A 22077-nucleotide genomic window follows, 5' to 3' on the forward strand; every position below is an offset into this window, starting at 1 on the left:
GTTTCGTTGCCGAAGGTTACAGTTTGGGGTTTAAATAGCCCCGGGAATTTTCCAGGGATTCATGGAGAGGCTTCTTTATGGATTGGAAGGGGTCGTGCCATACTTCAACGATGTCCTAGTATCCACCTGCTCGGAGACGGAATTATTAGCAAGAGTTAAATCGGTCTTAACAAAATTTCAAGAGAAGGGTTTGAAGTTAAAATTGAGTAAATGCGTGTTGGGAGTTAATAAAGTAGAATTCTTAGGGTTTATAGTGGATGGACAAGGTATCCATCCTACCCCTGAGTCCCTGGTGATGGCCTGGAATTAGGCGTTATCAGGGGAACTAGACCGGATTGTGCCTATGCGATCTCTCCGAGGCAGTGGATCCAAGAGAGCTCCTAGGTTTACTGAGGAGCTCCAGGAGATGAAGCATCAGAAGAGACCTCTAGAGCAACGTCTGAGGTTCCAGCAGTATGCTGATGACACTCAGCTTTGCATTTTCACCCCTTGCCAATTTAGTGAAGCAGTGGCTGTGATGTGCCAGTGGCTGGAGGCTGTGAGGGCCTGGATGGGAGTCAACAGGCTCAATCTCAACCCTGACAAGATGGAGTGGCTGTGGGTGTTGCCTCTGAAGGACTGTTCCATCTGTCCATCCTTGGTTCTGGGGGGGACGACATTAACCCCCTCAGAATGGCTCCGCAATCAGGGGTGTCCTCCTAGATCTGCAGCTGAAATTGGAACATCATCTTTTGATTGTGACTAGGAGGACTTTTGCTCTTATCACCTCATGGCTAATTACTATAACACGCTCTACATGGGGCTATCCTTGAGAAGCATTTGGAGACTGCAATTAATCCAGAATGCAGCCATGCGAGCTGTTGAGGGTGTACCTAGACATGCCCAATTACACCAACACTCCTCGAGCCGCACTGGCTTCCAATTGGTATACGGATGCAATTTAAGGTGTTGATTATCATCTATAAAGCACTACATGTCCTAGGGCCTGACTACCTATGGGACCGTCTTCTGTCACATACCTCTCAGTGGCCGGTCAGAGCCCACAGGGTCAGCCTATTCCGGATCTTGTCGACTAAACCAGTGTTTCCCAACCTTGGCATTCGCTGGCTGGGGAATTCTGGGAGTTGAAGTCCAAATATCTTCAAGTTGCCAAGGTTGGGAAACACTGGACTAGACAATGTAGGTTGGCGGAGCCACATGGGAGGGTCTTCTCTGTGTTGGTTCTGGCTCTATTGAACCAGCTGCCTCCAAAGGTCTGTACCACCCCTCCTAGCCTTTAGAACAGCCATGAAGACCTGGCTTTGCTGGCAGGTCTCAGGTCCTTGAGCTGTATAACATAGCTTTGGCCAAGTAAAATGAATGTTTTTATATTCTGGGGTTTTATTGTCCTGATTGTTTTAAATTGTTGTACGCTGCCCAGAATCTGGAAGGAATTGGGCGGCTTAGAAATTTAACTAATAAATAGTAAATAATTTAACCAATAAAAATTTGAGGGGCTCCTACAAAAATGAGAGAATCAATCTATTTTCAAAGCACTAAAAGGCACAACAAGAAACAATGGATGAAAACTAACCAAAGAGAGGAGCAGCCTAGGACTAAGGAGAAATTTTCTAAGGATGAGACCAATTAACCAATGAAATAGCTTGCCTTCAGAAGTTGTGAGTGCTACATCACTAGATTTCAAAAAGAGTGAGGGAAGTACACTCCAAAAGGACAGTGCCAGGAATCACTAAAACAATACAAAAAAATTAAAACAGCCATTCCCCCCTTTTTTAAAAAGTCAAACCCAAAGCAAACACAGCAGCTGAGAAGGAATCCAAGAGCAGCTGCTCAATCAGTTACCCTATTTTGCTTGTGAAAGACTTATATTGATTCACACTGCACAGACAAAGAAAATGCCAGCATTACCCTTTTACTACATTTATTACCTTTTTTTACTACATTTAGGCAAGAAAAACAAAACACACAGGTACAGTATATGTGGTACATTGCTCAACAGTAATAACTGTGAGAGGGATCTTGGAGTCCTAATGGACAACTTAAATATGAACCAGCGGTGTACAGCAGCTGCCAAAAGACCAACACAGTTCTAGGCTGCCTTAACAGAGGGGTAGAATCAAGATCACATGACATATTAATACCACTTTTTAAGGCCTTGGTAAGGCCACACTTGGAATACTGCATTCAGTTTTGGTCACCACGATGCAAAAAGGATATTGAGACTCTAGAAAAAGTGCAGAGAAAAGCGACAAAGATGATTGGGGGATTGGAGGCTAAAACATATAAAGGACGGTTACAGGAACTGGGCATGTCTAGTTTAATGAAAAGAAGGACCAGGGGAGACATGATAGCAGTGTTCCAATATCTCAGGGGTTGCCACAAATAAGAGGGAGTCAACCTATTCACCAAAGCACCTGAGGGTAGAACAAGAAGCAAAGTAATCAAGGAGAGAAACAACTTAGAACTAAGGAGAAATTTCCTGACAGTCAGAACAGTTAATCAGTGGAACAGCTTGCCTCCAGAAGTTGTGAATGCCCCAACACTGGAAGTTTTTAAGCAGATGTTGGATAAACATCTATCTGAAGTTGTGTAGGTTTTCCTGCCTAAGCAGGGGGTTGGACTAGAATAGCTCGAATGTCCCTTCAAACTCTGTTGTTGTTGTTGTTGTTGTTGTTGTTGTTGTTGTTGTTATTATTATTATTATTATTATTATTATTATTATTATTACTTCCACTAACTCCCTTGACTGCTTGCCTGGATATTAAATACTTCCAAATGTTGGCTAGTTCTTCAATTGTTAGAATTAGATGGCAGACAGAAGATAGCAGAATTTCGATCCTAGTCTGGCTTGCCATCAACCGCTACAGACATTTCTTTCTCCTTTTATTTTTATCACAGATTTCAGCATGGCTAGGCATAGATTATCCTCCAAATGAGATATGAGAAATAACCCTAGTTAAGTAATTGAGAGGCTAGTTAATCAGCAGATGGGCAATGAAGTCGTTAACAGATCAGCCTGAATCAGCCTGGCTGATAAATTTGATACAGGGGCCTATAGATACAATCTCTTCTTTGTGAGATCAGTTCTAAAATTTCTACATTCATTTCTTTCAATCAATGTGCAAATGATAATTTGCTTTTAATGGCTCTTGTAACTGAGTTAGCATCCAGTTCTCAGTTTTTCTCAGAAAGCAAAAATAATTGTGTGTATCATAAGCAACAAGATGCCCAATATGGATTTGAGAATTCTCCAGGAACATAGTTCACAGAACACTTTGGGAAAAGGCTCAAGAAACAGCAAATAGTCTAACTACCTATTTTAACAGTATATATTACCCTTGAAGAAGGAAGTTTGTTAAAAATGTACTGGGAAAAGAAAATTTGACAACAAACTTCTGTCTTGCATATAGCAAATTAATTTTTACTTACTAGCAGACTTCATCTTTCTAAGCTCAGCATTTTGGCAAATATAATGTAATTCATAGTAAAAGAGATTACCTGTTAATCGGGATCAATCCATAATTCTTATGGTTAAACCATTGATTGAATTTCTTTGCCGATAACCTGTCTCTAATGCCGATAGGAAGAAGTCTTAGAATGAAGTATAGAAATCGAGTTTGGAAGATCATATCTCCAGGCCAGCCAGCTTGTGACATCCGACTTACCACCCAGGTTCCACTTCTGGTGCTGAGAAAGACCTAAGGGGCGAAAAATTTAAAAGAGCATTCCTAGGACCACTCCAACTACTGATGAGTGGGAAGTGACCTAGTGTAGAAGTAAAAAGCAAAAAGGAGGTTAAATCCTTTGGTAAGGTAGACAGCGTTACTAAAACAAAAACATTAAAACAATATCCAATGGAGGCACATTGTATGGAAGAGCAATATTATGTCAGGCTTACAACTAAGGATGTGAGAATAATAAGACCTAATAATGCATAGAGGCTACAGAATATGGCAAGATAAAAACTTTGGGCAATATTTTCAAGAAAGAATTAGAAAGCAGTGCAGGAGGGGCAATAATTCTGAAATAAGTTACAGCTGGTTCCTGACTTACAACCAAATTGTTAAGTGAGACAGCTCTTAAGTGAGTTTTGTCCCATTTTACAATCTTTCTTGCTATAATTATTAAACGAAACACTGCAGTTGTTAAATTAGTAACAAGGTGGTTAAGTGAATCTGGCTTCTCCATTGATTTTGCTTCTCAAAAGATTCTAAAAGTTGGTCACTTGAGCCCAGGACATTGCAACCATCATAAATATATGAACCAGTTTCCAAATATCCAAATTCTGAACACGTGACCATGGGGATGCTGCAATGATAGTAAGTGTGAAAAATGGTCATACATCACTTATTTCAATGCCATTGTAACTGAATGGTTGCTAAACGAATGGTTGTAAGTCAAGGAACATTTGATTGCATCATTATGATGTTTTAAAACAGGAACATTTTGGTGAAGTTTATTAGCTACCAGGCCTTTTATTAGTATTTTGCAGCCCTTTAGACCTATACTTGGAGGAAATAGAAAACAACTAAAGTAATACCATAAAAACAAATAAAACGAAAGCTTTCAGGAGATGCATGTGCTTAGAAATAGCTATGCCAGTCATTGTCAGCAACTCAGAAGAAAATACTGTAGTAATAAAAGTTCTACTTAATGTTTACTTGCCGTGCACTTAGCATATGACTCCTCATGAAAGGAAGAGTGAAAGAGCACCAAGTAGGCACTAAATATGGCAAAACCATGCTCCACTGCTTCTGACTCTGCTCTTTAAAAATTGATATTATGCGATGATGATGGTGATTCCAAAATAAAACCACTTATTTCCTACTAAAGAGTAAAAGCATTGCAGTCATTGATTGAGCAAACGATACCTTGGCAGCTGTGCGGCTCACTTCCACGGCAACATCGCCTCCAGTGTTCCCAGCACCAAGGATCAGAACTTTTTTACCCTCCAACCCTTTGGGATCTTTGTATTCCCAGCTATGCATGTAATGACCTTTAAAGTTTTCAATTCCTGTAAAATGACAGAGAAGACAATGTCACTTTTCATGAGATATTTCTCCAGTTTTTTTCATTATTACGAGCTGCTCAATACAGTGCCAATGATTCTTTATTAAACTTTACAGTGTTTATTCATATCTGTGTGTCTGTCTGTCCGTCCGTCCGTCCATCCATCCATCCATCCATCCATCCATTCATCCATCCATCCATCCATCCATCTCTAGCAGAGGCTATCTGCGAAGAGAGTTAAAGGAAGTACTGTACCATAGCAAGAGACAGCTACATAGCTCCATTTTTTTGAAAAAAAATATTGATTTTCAAATATATTTTAAACAAATAACAAATAAATAACAACAAAAGACAGATACATTAAACAAAAACAACAACAACAAAATTATAATATCAGCAAACATTCATTATTTCTGCATTGCTACATCAGATATTAAGTCCTATAATAATATACATACCATAGCAAGAGATGGCTACATGGCCCTATTTTTTAATTGTATGCAAAATGGCTGCCCAAAACCTTGGATAAAATCCTCTCAAATGGGCTTCAAAGCACCAGTGAGTGTAAATATAGCACCTCTCTGCAACACCTTAAAATATCCTTTTCTACGTACATTGAGTCCTTGATATTCTGCATGTAATAAGTCTTGAAACTGGCTGGTACAAATTCTGAAGTTTATTGTCTGATAGGAAGGCTTTAACTAAATGGTTTCTAACTATAAAGTCTAGGCGCAAATGTATCTGCAGGGAGACAGCCTCTCTAGGTATTTATACTGTTTGCCCCCAGCAACAAGCAACTTTGACAGTGCTACAATTTTGGTGCCGAATTAACAACCAATCAGAACAGGCTATGCAAAACTATGAACTTTTGAATTCTCCCCGGTAACTCATATTTAGCATACTTAACACTGCATAAGAACTTTTTACAAGCATTTTATTGGGTCTACTGGCAATATTATGCTGGACTAAAAAGACCTAGTCTACTGAAGCCCTGACATTATCAGATTTATTCAACTGTAAATGGGACTGGTTTTCTTCTGTTTTCTTTGCATGTAACAGGGCAACTTGTTTCATTGTCTCTATTACCATTTAATTCTTCTGCTTCGAGTAGTTATTGTAATGACTAGTGTTGGTGGAACCCAACAAGGTTTGGGTTTGGGTTTGGCATCCAATTTTTTTTTAAAAGTTCAGGATCGGCATCCGAACCCGAACTTTGTCTAACTTTTGAGTTCAGCACTCGGAAAAGCGCCGGGAAGCGCCACCGCCCAACTGTCACCTTCTGGAACAGCCGGGGGGCTTCCCGGCGCTCTCCCGAACCCAAACCTTTGCAAAACCTCTGAGTGCAGCATTCAGGAGACTGCCGAGAAGCGCCTCCGTTGTTTCTGAAGGTGACAGCTGAGCGGTGGCACTTCCCAGAACAGCCGGGGAGCTGTCAGCTGGTCAGGAGGTGCAAAAGGAGGTGAGGAATCCCACAAGGCGATTCCAGGGGCAGAGCTTTGACATCACTGAGGCGTCCTTCCTGGAGTCCCCATTTCAGCCAGCCAGGAAGGACGTCTCAGTGATGTCAAAGCTCCGCCCCTGGAATCCCCTTGTGGGATTCCCCATCTCCTTTTTCGCTTCCCGACTGGCCGACAGCTCCCCAGCTGTTTCGGAATGTGACAGCGAGGCAGGGGCGCTTCCCAGCATTCTCCGGAGCCCGAACCTGAACCTGAACTTTTGCCGAACTTCTGAGTTCACTGTTTGGGAGAATGCTGGGAAGTGACGATGCCCAGTTGTCACCTTCAGAAACAGCTGGGACGCTTCGTGGCGGTCTCCCAAACCCCGATCGTGAAAGTTCGGCAAATGTTTCCTCCTCCTCCAGATGCTCAGCTGCAGACCATCTTGGTCCCTCCAGTGCCCCTTTTTTGCTTTTTTTTCCTTCACGGATTTTGCACTGGTGAGGTTTGCGCACATTTGGGCACTTTTGGCATTGGGGTGTGTGTGTGTCTGCTGCGGAGAGGGAGAGAGAGAAAGAGAAAGAGGGAGAGATAGAAAGGGAGTGAGAGAGAGAGAAATAAAGCAAGAAAGAGAGGGAGAGACAGAGTGGGAGAGTGCCGCTTTTTTGTTTCTTCGCTGCCCCACGGGGTGGGCGCTGGCCTCTGCCCTCAGCCTGGAAGCCCTGCAAGAGCGGCTGGAGGTGCTGAAGGTGCTGCAGGGCCAGTACCTCCGGGGCCATAAGCAAACCATCAGGACCCCCCCTCCCCGCACTAACTGGTTGACGGCCATGTCATCCCGGATCGTGGAGAGGGGAGCTCTTCCCCAGCCAGGTGATGGAAAGGTCCTCCCGACCCTCGCCCTCTGCCCAGGCCCCGCGCTTCGAGCCAGGGGCGACGGGCCTAGCCTCGGCTTACTTGGCCCCGGTGTGGCGGAAATGTGGGGCGGAGTAGGCGGTGGCGGATGCTGCTGCTGCTCCAGGCCCGCCCCCGAGCTGAGCTTCCTTCCACTTCCTTGGAGGCAAAACTGCAAAGCTCACCTGCCGCCTCGAAGGAAGCAGAAGGAAGCTCAGCTCACCTCCTCCTCCCTACCTCCTCCTCAGTGGTGAGTGGATGGAAGTTTCAGAAACCCCCCAAATTCGCCCAAATGGAGGCGGTGGCAGAGACTTCAAGGGGCCAACAGCCGGTCCTTCTCAGCGCTGCATTGATCTCCTTGGTGGGCGGCCTTGGAGGTTGCAGCAACACAGCGCCGAGAAGGACTGGCTGTTGGTTTTTGAAGCCTCCACCGCCGCCCACCGCGGAGATCCCTTCGCCGCTGCCTCTGTTCAGGCGAAGGGATCTCCATGGTGGGCAGTGGTGGAGGCTTCAAAAACCAACAGCCACTCCTTCTTGGCGCTGCGTTGCTGCAGCCTCCAAGGCCGCCTCCTCCGTTCGGGTAAAGGGATCTCCGTGGTTTGCAGCAATACAGCACCGAGAAGGACCGGGTGTTGGTCCCTTGAAGTCGCCGCCGCCGCCACCTCCACTCGGGCAAAGGGATCTCCACGGTGGGTGGCGGCGGCTTCAAAGGACCAACAGCTGGTCCTTCTCGGCACTGCGTTGCTGAAGCCTCCGAGGCCACCCACCGCAGAGATCCCTTCGCTTGAATGGAGGCGGCGGCAGAGGCAGGGGACAACAGCTGGTCCTTCTCCGCGCTGTATTGCTGCAGCCTCCGAGCTCTGCTGCTGTCCCCGGGTCATCGTAACGACGAAACATCATAAATCGGGGACCATGTAACCTTGGGACTACCTGTAATTGGAGAGAGAGAGAGAGAAAGTCGTTGCTGGAAAGAGAGAGGGACAGAGAGAAAGAGAGAGAGAGAAAGTGAGAGAGAGAAAGAAAGCAAGAGAGAGAGAGGGACAGAGAAAAAGAAAGAGAGAGAGGAGGAGAGAGAAAGGAAGAGGGAGAGATAGAAAGAGAGAGATAGATAGAAAGAGAGTGAGAGAGAGAAAGAAAGCAAGAGAGAGAAAGAGGGACAGAGAGAGAAAGAGGGAGAGAGAAAGGGAGAGAGAGAAAGAAAGAGGGAGAGAGAGAGATAGAAAGAGAGTGTGTGTGAGAGAGAAAGAAAGCAAGAGAGAGAGAAAGAGAGAGATAGAAAGGGAGAGAAAAGAAGGGGGAGAGATAGAAAGGGAGAGAGAGAAAGAGAGAGAGAGAAAGAAAGAGGGAGAAATAGAGAGAGAGGGAGAGAGAGAAAGAGGAAGAGTGAGAGATACAAAGAGGAAGAGAGAGAAAGTGAGTGAGAGAAAGACAGAGAAAGAGAGGGACAGAGAGAAAGATAGAGAGGGGGGCTGAGGGAGAGATAGAGAGGGAGAGAGAAAGGAAGAGGGAGAGATGGAAAGAGAGAGAGAAAAAAAGGAAGAGAAAAATGAGAAAATGATGGAGGGAAAGAACGAGGGAGAGGAAAATGAAACATAAGAGAGAAGGAAAAAATGGAGAGGGAAGAGAGAAGTGGAGAGGAAGGAGGGAGGAAAGGAAGGAAGGAGAAATGAAGGGAGTTTGTTGATTTAAGTTTAAATGTACTTGTTAATAAAGAAGTATAAATTACTTTATTACTTTATTACTTCTTTATTTAAAATATTGTATTTGTTCCCATTTTGTTTTTTTCTTTAAATAAGGTATGTGCAGTGTGCATAGGGATTTGTTCATAGGTTTTTTTAATAGTCCGGCCCCCCAACAGTCTGAGGGACAGTGAACTGGCCCCCTGTGTAAAAGGTTTGGGGACCCCTGGTCTAAGACAATGGGTGAGATAATGTGGGTTTAGGTCTTTATTCTTACTTTATTCTATTCTTTTATCTTACTATTCCTTTATTCCGATTATAATTGTCCCTCTGCTTTCTGAATCTGTTCTTCATGGGAGAAACCTTTTTTAAAAAATCATTCTTCCCATTGAAAATAAGCAAGGATATGGGGAGGTTAGCAATTCTCATATTGTAAGAACATGTAATAATTTTATTTTGCCCATATCCCATAACACTCCATCCTTCCCCACTGGCTATTTCTTGTTGTAATTATACATGCCGAGACTAGAAAGGTCATTTTAGGCTGATCCAGAGTAGCCCCAAAAATGAATAGTGACAAACAATTTTCAATGAATAGTCCTCATTTGTAAGATTATTGATAGCACATCTATCAGAAGATTCAGTATTAGGCCCAGCAGTGTTCCCTCTAATTTTTTTTCAGTGTGAGCAGAAAAGAATAATGTCTGAGCAGCACATTTCCATGCCTGGGCGTGAATCTGTTAGAAACAAAAGGGGGTCATGTGACCTCAGGACACACAGCAATGGTCATAAAAATGAAATGGCAGCAAAGTTTTGATCCTCCGATCATCGGGCTGCTGCGAAGTTCCTAAGTGTTAAAAAGGGCCATAAGTCACTTTTTTCAGGGCCATTGCGACTTTGAACGGTCAGTAAATGAACCAATGAGGCCAATGTTTCTATCTCCTGAGTAAGACGGTTATTAAGTGAGTTCTGCCTCACTTTACCACCTTTCTTGCCACAGTCGTTAAGTGAATCCCTGCAGCTGCTTGAACATCCCAAAAGATGTTAACATAACCCTAGGACATGGCCACCATCATAACTAACTTGTCAAGTGTCCAAAGTTTGATCCAATAACCCCTTTATTTTTCTAACAAAATCCTTTCTTCCTAGAAGGAAGAATAAAAAGAATAAAATGAAAAAGGGGATTAAAAAAGGATACAAAAAATAAAAAATAAAAGGGTTTGGTTCAAAGTTCTGCTCAGATAGAAGAAATTAGAGTTTGAGAAGGGTTGATTAAGCTTGGAGTATTGTTTTGTTTGCTCTTTTTTAACTTCTATTTTTCTATTTATATATATGAATTTAGGAATTGCTGATCTGTTTTAATAAAGTTAGAAGTATTGATTATAATAAGATATGCAGTAGGTGATACTGATTTGGATTAATGCATAAATGGAATTGAATTTAGCACTTTGGCATACTGGTTAATAAGTTAGAAATATAATTGGTGTTGTACTTTTTCAAGGAACATTAAGGAGGGAATTTAAATGTATGTAACTGGATGACAAAATTAGAAAAAAAACTTTTGCAACTTTTGGGTCTATGGAGTCTATGGAGAGGGGCAGCATACAAATCTAATAAATAATGATAATGATAATAATAATGATAATAATAATGATAATAATAATAATAATAATAATAATAATAATAATAATAATAATAATAATAATATTAGTTACTAAGAAAATACTGCATTTTATTCATGGAAAATTAGATAGTACATTGCATTGTTTGAATGTATGTTGAAAGAAAAAAAATACCCCCCCCAAAAGGTCCTTCCACCCTCTATCCCTCCATTCATTTCATTCTTCCTCCTTCCTTCCTTCCTTCCTTCCTCTCCACCTCTCTTTTCCCTCTCTCTCATTCTCTCCTTCCAGGTCTCTCTCATTCCTGCGTTGGCTCCAAAACGGGGTGGGGGACCCGGTCATGTTGGAGGGAAACGGAGTGGGGAAGAGATGTGATGCCAGGCACTCGACACCAGCCCCTCCTGTCTTTTCATCCTCCCTCTCCGAAGCTTCATCCTCCCTCTCCAACCCCCACCCCTCTCTTCGAAGTTTCACAACTCCTCCCATTATCTCAGCACTCACAATGGACAGCTCGCATCTCTTTTGACTGCCAGATTCTCCATTTCAAAGTGCGTCGGGGGGGGGGGGGGGAGGGAGGGAAAATTTTCCAGGCCCTGCTTTAAAGCCCCTCAGAAGGCTTTTGAGACTCCTTTACAACGATAGGGTGGTGGCCACTGTTCCCCGAAAGCTGCGCCCGCGCGCCCCAAAATACACCCCCGCGCAGCCTTTTTCACGGCCGCGCGCTCCCCATCCCCATGTCAGCCGCGGGGGGGGGGGGGCGGGGAGGCGCCAGCAGCAGAAGGGAAGGGAGCCGCGGCCGCCCCTGCCTCCCCACAGTTCCTCCGGCCCCTCGGCCTTTCGGCGCTGCCCCCCGCCTGCCCCCTCTACTCCTCCGCCGCCTCCTGCCTTTCGGCGTGGCTCCTCCTGCACCCGGAACACACACTTTCGTCCCGGGCTCTCGGCAAGGGGATTGCAGGAGAGGCGGAGCAGGCATTCTCTCAGCAGAGGCCGGCGAAGGTGATATTCAATGTCGGGGGCGCGCGAGCGGTTGCGCGCGCTCCCTATCTCCCTGCTAGCCCGCTCGGAATATTCAAAATAAGAAAAGCCTTCGCCGGCGAAGGCTTTTCTTATTTTGAATGTTCCGGGGGGCTAGCAGGGGGATTTGGAGCGCGCGCAAACGCCCGCGCCCCCCCAACATTGAATATCACCTTTGCCGGCCTTCGCTGAGAAGAACGGAGAGAGAACGAGAGACAGTGAGAGCAACAGACAGCAAGATAGAAAGTGAGAAAGAGAGAGAGAGAAAGGGGGGAGAGAAAGAGTGTGAGAAAGAAAACAAGAGAGAAAGAATGAGTGAGAGAGAAAGAAAACGAGAGGGAAAGTGAGAAAAAGAGAGAGAAAGAGGGGGGGAGAGAGGGAAAGAGAGAGAGAGAAAGCAAGAGAGAGATGAGAGGAAGGAAGAGAGAGAGAGAAGAGTGGAAGGAAGAGATAGAGCGAAATGATAGAAAAAAGGGGAGAAAAGAGAAATGAGAAAATGATTGAGGCAGAGAATGACAGGAAAGAGAGAAAAACAGAGAGAGAAGTGACTCTTGATTTAAAGCATATGGTAAAAGCACTTAAATAATAACAGAAAAAACCCCCAGCCCTCACCTGTTTTTATTAATAGTTATGTTTTTGGTTTTGCTGGTTGATTTAGTTTTAATAGTAATGGATTTTGGTTTTTTTAAATTATTAATTCCTTTTAATAAAAAATAAGGGATTTTTTTCTTATTTATTTATTTATTTATTTATTCTTCTATGCCGCCCAGTCCCAAAGGGACTGTCGCTCAGACACTATACTTTTCCGCTCACACCGAAAAAAAATTAGAGGGTACATTGGTGGTGGCTGTCAGCAGCTTTGCTGGCCATCACAGGTCTTGACGGCAGGTGGCCCCTGCTGCCCTGACCGCCGTGCTCGCCTTGTGCCATGGCGGGGGGCGTGCAAGCCCCTTGCCTCCACTGCCTCCTCTTCCACCACCCTGCTGCCTGAGCCTGTTTACAAGGGGCTGGTGGAAGACCCAATGTCGCTTTTGCTAAAGGTAGGGGAAAAAAGAGTAAAAGCGACATTGGATCTTCCACTAGCCCCTTGTAAATGGGCTCAGGAAGCGGGGCAGTAGAAGAGGAGGCAGTGGAGGCAAGGGGCTTGCACGTGCCCCCCCCCGCCGGAACAGGGGACCGCTGACATCAAGGCCGCCCAGGGAAGCGGCACACAGCGACAGAGCCAGAGAAGCCGGGCGGGGCTTAGAGCCCACAGGGCGCTGGCTCCATCATGCTGGCATGGAAAACTCTGGGCTGAAGTTGATTTTCCCCCGTGCCCCAGCGCACTGCGCACGTTAGAGGGAACCTTGCGGCCCAGTACTCTTTAATATCTTCATAAATGAATTAGATGACAGAAAAAGAGGGGAACTCATTAAATTTGCAGATGACACTAAGCTGACAGGAATGGTCAACATTCCAGAAGACAAGCTCAGGATCCAAAAAGATCTTGACAGACTTGATCAATGGACCATATCCAACAGATTTATTGTGGAGAAAAGCAAAATTTTACATCTAGCCAGGAAAAACCAAAGGTACAAGTACAGATTAGGTGAAACCTGGCTCAGAAACACTAATTGTGAGAAGGACCTTGGAATCGTAGTGGACGATCGTGTAATCATGAATCAGCAGTGTGCAGCAACAGACAAAAAACTAATATAATCCTTGGTGTTTATAAACAGAGGCAAAATCATGTGAAACAAAATCATGTGAAGTATTAGTATAGCTTTATAAATCGTTAATAAAATCACACCTAGAATATTGCATCCAGTTTTGGTCACCACATTACAAAAAGATGTTGAGATTTTGGAAAAAGTGCAGAGAAGCGTAACTAAGATAATTAAGAGCCTGGAGAGAAAAACGTATGAAGAACGGTTGCAGAAATTAGATACAGCCAATAAGTACTAGGGGTGACATGATAGCAGTATTTTGGTATTTGAGGAGCAACAGTGAAGGGCTACCAAACATTTTACTACCACACTGCGGGTGTGGCTTATGCAGGACACCCTGCATTTTCTTTCAACATCTTTCAGTGAAAATTGGGTGCTCTGGGGTGGAACTTAATTTTCGCTATCCCACTGTGTCCCCCCACCCCCGTCTGGGCAGTAGCCCATCCCTGGATGGCAACCAATCAAGGAAAGAAGTAACCTGGAATTAAGGAGAAACTTCCTAACAGTAAAGACATTTAACTAGTAGAATAGCTTGCCTTCAGAAGTTTTGAGTTCTTCATTACTGGAGGTTTTTAAGAAAAGACTGGATAGCGACCTGTCTGAAAAGGTATGTAATTAAGTAACAGTTGTAAACCAAAATATGTTTTAAGGGCTTTGTGGAAGAACATTCCACAGAATTGAAGTGTCAGAAAAGAAGGCTTGACTTGAGTCAATGCTAGATCAACCCCTGTAGGTAAACATTATCACTGCTCTCAGCAACTGTGGAAGTTCCTATAGAAAAATAGCGCCAGTGGACTTACCCTCGGGCGACGTTTGCAGGAGGGTCGGGCAGACACCGGACTCCTGGCGGCCACCATCTTGGGTCTCGGTCGAACTCTCACGAGGCGAGACTTCGGCCGAGAGTCAGGCCAACGTGGCCTGACTGCTGACGTGTCTGGGCGGGGCTTGCCGGCCCTATTTAAGGGCGTGCAGGCCCGGGCTCGGCCTTTTCGCCCGGACCCAGCAGCACAGCAGACACTCGGCTGAGTGCCTGCTTGTGGCAGCCATTTTGGGTGGCCTCGTGTTGCGGCCGCCATTTTGGCTCTGAGGGTCGGCGGAGAGAGCTTTTCAGCGCGGCGGGAGCCGTTTGGTTTGCGGAGCTGGCATCGGCTGGTCTCTGCCTGCGGTTTGCATGCTCCTTTTCCCCCCGGGATCGGGGGTTGTGGGGGGGGCGCCCATTTCGGTGGAGCGTCGTGTGGGCTCACACTGGCAAGGGGTTGTGGCTGGGGATAAAGCCACATTCAGCATATTAATTTTCCCCTCATTTCATTCGCCTCGGGTGGGGCCTTCACTTTGGCCCCGTGGGGTGGACAGGGCGGTGGGGTTTCCCTGCACCGCTTTGGGGGGGTTTTGCCTGCCGTCGGGCCTCCCCTGGTAGGGCCTGTGGGCTCGTTAGTCGGCTTTGTTTTTCCTGGGTAGGGGTTGCACCAAGGTATGGCCCCAAAGAAGAGGCAAGCTCGCCCCCCCCGGCCCAACCAGCAGTGCGGCCTAGGAGGGCTCTGAGGCCTTCTGCCCGGGCTCGGGCTAGCATGGAGGGGACCCCTGGGGTAGTCCCACCAGAGGGGGTGGTGGGGTTTATGCCCCCAGCCCCTCACCCCGATGTTTCTCCCTCTCTTTCTTGGGCCAGGGTCCTGGAGAGGTTGGACGAGTTGGAGCGTTGGCGGTCCAGCTCGGGCCCGAGCGGGCCCCCCCTGCCTGCATCAGCAGCCTGGGGAAGAGATCCAGAGGAGGAGGTAGCCCAGGCCGGGCAGATGGCCCAGGCCGGGCAGATGGCCGAGACCGGGCGGATGGCCCAGTCGGGGCAGATGGCGGCGTTGCAGGGCCCTGCAAGGATGGGCCCTCTGTGGATGTCTTCAACCCCTTACGGGACAGATGAGACTGCACCACACATGTCCTCCACTTCGCTCCTTCCCTTACCCGGTTCAGGGATTAACCCGCCGGGTTTGGGGAGTGGGGCTAGTTTTATGGGGTCCCTGACAGGTACATGCGGCCAGGTTTGGTCCCCGCCGGCTCTGCCGGCGGTGGTGCCGGGGGTAGTTTTTCCACCGGGGCCTGGGGTCGGGGGTTGGACCCCTCCAGCGCCCGCTATTATGCCCCCGCCCCCTTTGGTGTACCCACCGGGGCTAGGGGTGTTGGGAACGGGGGCCTCCACCGTGTGGGACCCGTTTGCCAGCCTCAAGGCAGGGGCCATCCCATGCTGATTACCAGACACTCCCCTGGGGTTCCACCTCCACCCGTCGGTGAAGGAGGCGATTTGGAAGGGGGAGTATGTGGACCTCTTCTCTCTATTGAACAGAGAGGTCCCCAAGCAGGACAAGGATGTAGTGCCCGGGGAGAAACCTAAAAAGACCAAAGTCAGCAAGTGTTTCAGCTCATGGCTGTACGCTTTCCTGACTTATGCCTCAGTTGTGATTCAGAGGCAGCCGGCTAGGGCCGCTGCCATGCTCAAATATATTGACCTAATTGCTAGGGCTCATTTTGAGTATAAGGGTACTATCTGGCGGCATTACAACAGAGGTTTTAGGATGCGGCTGGGTTACGACCCCTCCCTGCCCTGGGATATGGTTGTGCTGGACCTATGGTTCCAGGCCACATATATGTCAGGCAAGGAAGGGTGCGACAGGACCGATAGTGGTCATTTTATGGAGGAGGAGCCCGCGGCTTCCACACCAGCCAAGGCGGCTACGGGGGGAGCGGGGAAGGGAGCCTCCCCTGTGTGTCACGAGTTTGCTGCAAAAGGGGCGTGTTTTTGTCCCTTTTGCAAGTACAAACATGCATGCAGGAATTGTGGGGGTACCCACGCTGCTGCGGTGTGCCCCCGCCCCAAAAAGGGGGCAGATAGGAAGGGAGGGGGTCCAGCAAAGCCGCCCCCGCTTATTGGTGGAAAAGGGGCCCAGCCCAATTGATCTAAAGGCACTTGAGGGTTGGTTGGTAGACTACCACCCTCGCTCGAGAGCGGCTGCTCTCTTGCTGGGTTTCTCAAAGGGATTCAGGATCCCTTACATGGGGGTTAGGAAGGCCTTCATGTCCGACAACCTTAGATCGGTTGTGGGACATGAAGACATCATTAGGGAGAAGATTCGGAAGGAGGTGGCCGAGGGCAGGGTCCTTGGGCCTTTCCCGGAGCTGCCCTTCCCGAATCTTAGGGGATCCCCATTAGGGGTGGTCCCCAAAAAGGCGAGTGGTGAATTTAGGTTGATTCACCATTTGTCTTTTCCCAAAGGGGAGTCAGTGAATGATTTCATTCCTGACGAACTTTGTTCAGTCCGGTACGCATCCTTTGATGCGGCCGTGGCCATGGTTAGGGAGTGTGGGGTTGGAGCCCTTATGGGTAAATGCAACATTAAGTCGGCATTCCGGCTCCTCCCCATACACCCAGACGACTTCGAGCTGTTGGGCTTCCACTTTGAGGGTGGTTTTTATGTGGACAGGGCCTTACCCATGGGTTGCTCTGTCTCATGCTCTCTTTTTGAGAGCTTTAGCACCGTCTTAGAGTGGGCGCTCAGGAGGCGCAGTGGTCTGGGCTCGGTCGTTCACTACCTTGATGATTTCTTGATGGCGGGGCCTGCGCGTTCAGAGCAATGCTTTGCTCTAATGCAGGACTTCGAAGCCCTTTGTGCTCAGTTGGGGGTGCCCTTGGCCTCTGAGAAGACCGAAGGCCCCGCTACCAAGATTACCTTCCTTGGTATTGAATTGGACTCAGAGGAGCAGTCTTCTAGACTGCCCCTGGACAAGTTGAATAAAATCAGGGGTAAGCTTGATCTCATCTTGGGCTGCAGGAAGGTCACCCTTCGGCAGCTCCAGGAATTAGCAGGGATCCTTAATTTTGCCTGCCGGGTCATTGTACCGGGCAGGGCTTTTTCTAGGAGGTTATACACTGCGATGAAGGGGCTCCGTTTGCCCCATCATCGTACCCGCTTATGCGCAGGGGTCAGGGCTGACCTCTGCGTGTGGCGGGAGTTTTTGGAACAATTTAATGGACTGTCTTTTTGGAGGCAAGAGCTTCTTTTGGAAGCTGAGTTGCAGCTCTGTTCAGACGCCGCGGGGACTTGCGGTTTTGGGGTAGTGTTAGGTGACCAGTGGTGCTGGTCGGCTTGGCCTCCAGAATGGAGCGCCTCTACACTGGTTAAGCATTTGACTTTTTTGGAGCTCTTCCCCTTGATAGTGGCCCTAGAGCTTTGGGGGGAGCAGTTTAGGGACTGTGCATTTTTGGTGCGACAACCTAGCGGTTGTCCATGTTGTGAACGCCCTGTCCTCTAAGAGTGACAGGGTCATCCGGCTTGTCCGCCATTTTGTGCACAGGTCCTTGTCCCTAAACGCATTGTTTTTGGCCAGACATGTCCCTGGGTTAGATAACGGGGTGGCTGACGCCCTGTCCCGTGGTCAGTTGTCCAGGTTTCGTACCCTGGCCCCATGGGCCCGAGAGGCACCAGAGGCATTCCTCGGCCACCTTTGGAGCCTGGGCGAGCTCCTGAGCAGTGGAGAGAAGAGGCCTCCAGGGTTATCGCTCTCTCGGTAGCACCAGGCACCCTGAGGGCTTACCAGCATGCAGGTAAGGAGTTTGGGGATTTCCGGCTAGATAGGGGTTACCCCCATAGTTGGCCTGCCCCAGTAGAACACCTGGCGGAATTTTGTGTCCAGCTTAGGCAGCGTGGCCTTTCAGTTAGGACAATTAGGTCCAGGTTAGCCGGCCTCGCCTTTCTGTCCAAGGCGGGGGGGTTTGCAGATTTCTCCGGTGACTTCCGCATTCGGAAGATTCTGGAAGGCTGGGTGAGGGAGTGACAGGGGACCTCTTCTGACACTTGCCAGGCCCTGACAGTTGAGCAGCTGTCGCTTATTAATCAAGCTTTGGACAGTCTGTGTGCCTCTCTGTACGAGGCCCGTCTTTTTAGGGCAGCTACTTGTGTCATGTTTTTTGGGGCCCTTAGGGTCAGCGAGGCCATGGCCTCCTCGCAGGTGGACACGTTGCTCCGTGCCTTCCAGTACACTGATCTAGCCTTTAGGCAGGGGGGTGTCTCCCTTTTAGTGAGGCAGTCCAAGACAGATCAGCTGCACAGAGGGGTTCACATAGAGCTTAGCGCGGCCACAGACCAGTCTGTGTGTCCGGTGGCCGCTTTACAACACTATTGTAGCTTGAGGGGGTCGGGGCATGGGTACCTTTTTAAACATCAGGATGGTACCCCGCTGACCCGTTATCAATTCTGGGTGTTAGTGTCCAGAGCAATGGCTCAGGTAGGCATGGATCCCGCCGGCTATGGAACGCATTCGTTCCGTATCGGCGCCGCCACTAGCGCGGCACTTTCTGGTTTCCCGGCCCAGAGGATTTGGGAGATCGGCCGCTGACGGTCAGCGGCATATTTGGGTTATGTTAGGCCCGCTGAGGATTCAGGGCAGGGCTTAGGCTAGGTAACCTCTCTGTGTCCTCTTTCAGGTCCCCATGCCAATACGAAACCGACGGCGCTGCTGTGCGGCCACAGCATGATATTTTGGGCCAGCCGCTCAGCAGCCAGAAGTGCCATCGGGACCCAGTTGTCATTGGGATGGTGGGTCAAGGTCGTTTGGATGGGCTGAAGAGGTATGCGGTGGGAGGGACTCCTGCCGGCGTTGCTGGGGGGGCAGCATCCCACGGCTGCACCCAGCGGTTCTGGGCGGGCGGCTTCCCACGGCCGCGCCCAGGTTGGACTGGGAGGGCGGCATCCCATTGCTGTGCCCAGATGGCTGGTCTTGCACCTCGGTGGCAATGACCTGTGCCTGCTTGGGGGTCTGCCATTGATCATCCAGGCGAGCGAAGACCTGCGGTGGCTTCGCATGGTGTGGCCCACCACGCAAGTGGTGTGGTCGGAGATCCTCCCGAGGATCATGTGCAGGGACGCCATTTCCCTTAGGGCCATTCACCGGGTCAGGCGTAGAGTAAATAAGGCCCTGGGCAGGATAGTCAGGGAATTAGGTGGGGTTGTAGTGGCCCATCCCCTCATCACTGTAGATCGGCCGTGGCTTTACCGGGCCGACGGCGTTCACCTGTCAGAACAGGGGAACGCCATTTTCTTACAGGGCCTGCAGCGGTCTCTGCGTGAGCTGGCGCAGCTAGAGGGGGGAGTCGGGGGGCCAAGATAGAGATCTGACCCCCGCTCCGTGGAAGGTTAGGGGCAGAAAACTGGGTGGTGGTTTAGCAACTGCGTGGTCTCCGTTGGGCATCTTTGGGGATGATTGACAGGTTCTCTCCAAGCTTGTGGTGGAAGCGACCTGAGCAGTTGGGGGGAACCTGTCTTTGGGTCCCGCACCTTTAAGTCCCCTGTTAGGGGTTAGCTGGCAGGACCCCCCTCATGCAAGTGCATGGCAGGGTCTCAGGTGAGGGAGGGGTCCCTCACCTGGACTAGCATGGAGCTGCCCCCACCCTCCTTGCCTTTCGTAAACAACTTAAAACCCACCTCTGCCACCAGGCATGGGGGAATTGAGATCCTCTTTCCCCCTAGGCCTTTACAATTCTATGCATGGTATGTATGTATGTATGTTTGGTTTTTATATTAATTGATTTTTAATCATCAATACCAAATTACTATTGTACACTGTTTTATTGTCGCTGTTAGCCGCCCCGAGTCTCTGGAGAGGGGCGGCATACAAATCCAATAAATAAATAAATAAATAAATAAGTTGCCCAGGAAGTTTATCTGACATCATTTTCCGCCCCGGAAGCAATTGTTTGACCCTGCAGGTCCATTGTTTGGGTCATAGTTAGGTATGTTAATTTATGCTAATTTAATTGAATAAATTATGCTAATTTATTATTAATAAAAATGACCCAGTTTAAATCCAGCTCTTGCGTCCGTGTCGTTAATCCGTCTCTTCTGCAATAGCGCCAGCGGACTTACCTGCGGGCGACGTTTGCAGGAGGGTCGGGCAGACACCGGACTTCTGGCGGCCACCATCTTGGGTCTCGGTCGAAGTCTCGCGAGGCGAGACTTTGGCCGAGAGTCAGGCCAATGTGGCCTGACTGCTGACGTGTCCGGGTGGGGCTTGCCGGCCCTATTTAAGGGCGCGCAGGCCCGGGCTCGGCCTTTTTGCCCGGACCCAGCAGCAGAGCAGACACCCACCCGCCCTCCCTATTTTGCAGTGTGCTATTGTGGGTCGCCCCAGGGGGGCCGAATGGGAATTTTTTGCGGCTTTGCCTCTTAGCCGGGCCGTTTTTTCGCCCATTCCACACTGGGGAGATGGATGTGCGGTTAGCGGGTGCTTGCACCTTTTAGGCTAATTGGCTTACCTTTGGTCATTTGGGTAGGCAGGTTAGGGGCGGAAAACTGGGTGGTGGTTTAGCAACTGCGTGTTCTCTGTTGGGCGTCTTTGGGGATGATTGACAGGTTCTCTCCAAGCTTGTGGTGGAAGCGACCTGAGCAGTTGGGGGGAACCTGTCTTTGGGTCCCGCACATTTAAGTCCCCTGTTAGGGGTTAGCCGGTGGGACCCCCCTCATGCAAGTGCATGGCAGGGTCTCAGGTGAGGGAGGGGTCCCTCACCTGGACTAGCATGGAGCTACGCCCATAGGTTGCCCAGGAAGTTTATCTGACGTCATTTTCCGCCCCGAAAGCAATTGTTTGACCCTGCAGGTCCATTGTTTGGGTCATAGTTAGGTATGTTAATTTATGCTAATTTAATTATATAAATTATGCTAATTTATTATTAATAAAAATGACCCAGTTTAAATCCAGCTCTTGTGTCCGTGTCGTTACTCCGTCTCTTCTGCAAAACATTTTATCAACCAATTTGAACCAAACTTTTGTAGGAGTTACAAGATGATTTTGCCAGGAAATGAACAAACAGCCAGTGCAATTTGATCAACCATATGATATGGGCTCTTTGCATTTCTTTGCATTATGCTGAAACCATAACCACATTAGCTTATTTATATTTAGTAAATTTGATCAAAACTCACCAGGGAAAGAATCTAAGGGTAGATTAAGTTCTGCAAAATGGCCAGTGCAAATCATAACTGCATCAAAGACAGTGGATGCCTTTTTTCCGTTAGCCTCTGTGTAGACCACCCATTGTCCAGTAGTTGTGAAATCTGGATGTTTTCTGATGCTGTAAACTGTCGTCTTGTATAACCCGCAAACAAAACAAAATAACTTGGCATCATTATAGAGTGATGACATCCCCTTTTTTGCTATTATTTTGTGTTCGATTGAGATTTGTGAGAATTACTAGATAAGAGGGTAGAACTACTCAATAGGCATAATAAGAGCACTAAGCACTCAGGAAAAAATCTTAGTTCAGTAATAAATCTCTCACTACTATCCATATCTAGCAGATATTGTGTATCCCCTTTTCTATCTAATCCAATCTAAAGTGTAAACTCCATGTTTTTACCAGATATGATATAACCCTCTCAAAGAGTGTTGTACATGTGTACACTATATTTCTGGGATAACAATGGAATAAAATTCAAATAAGTAAGTAAGTAAGTAAGTAAGTAAGTAAGAAACTTGCTACCCAGTACTTTTCAAAAAATGAAAGCGGAACTATTATTAAGCGATATTTGGAGGGAAAGACACCCTCTCAAAAGGCAATTTACCTTTTATTCCAATCCTCACAAAATTTGGACGAGAATTGACATGTTATGGGCACCAAAAACGGTGGCAGAACAAATAAGAGAAGTTGAGATAGACGTTAATACATGGGCTGATCACA

The 22077-nt window shown here is 47.8% G+C and overlaps 1 protein-coding gene across 2 annotated transcripts in view; it reads right to left on the minus strand.

Annotated features, from left to right (window-relative positions):
* LOC139164524 (dimethylaniline monooxygenase [N-oxide-forming] 2-like) overlaps window positions 1–22077 on the minus strand; it is a 65356-nt gene that overhangs the window by 18664 nt on the left and 24615 nt on the right. For both annotated transcript variants that reach the window (XM_070746782.1, XM_070746781.1), the window contains exons 3-5: window positions 21323–21485; window positions 4872–5014; window positions 3499–3698 (exon numbers count right to left, since the gene is read on the minus strand). In XM_070746782.1, the coding sequence (XP_070602883.1) occupies window positions 3499–3698; window positions 4872–5014; window positions 21323–21485 (506 nt within the window). The remainder of the gene's footprint in view (window positions 1–3498; window positions 3699–4871; window positions 5015–21322; window positions 21486–22077) is intronic.

This window comes from Erythrolamprus reginae, chromosome 3, assembly GCF_031021105.1.
Source record: "Erythrolamprus reginae isolate rEryReg1 chromosome 3, rEryReg1.hap1, whole genome shotgun sequence".
Taxonomy (NCBI): Eukaryota; Metazoa; Chordata; class Lepidosauria; order Squamata; family Dipsadidae; genus Erythrolamprus; species Erythrolamprus reginae.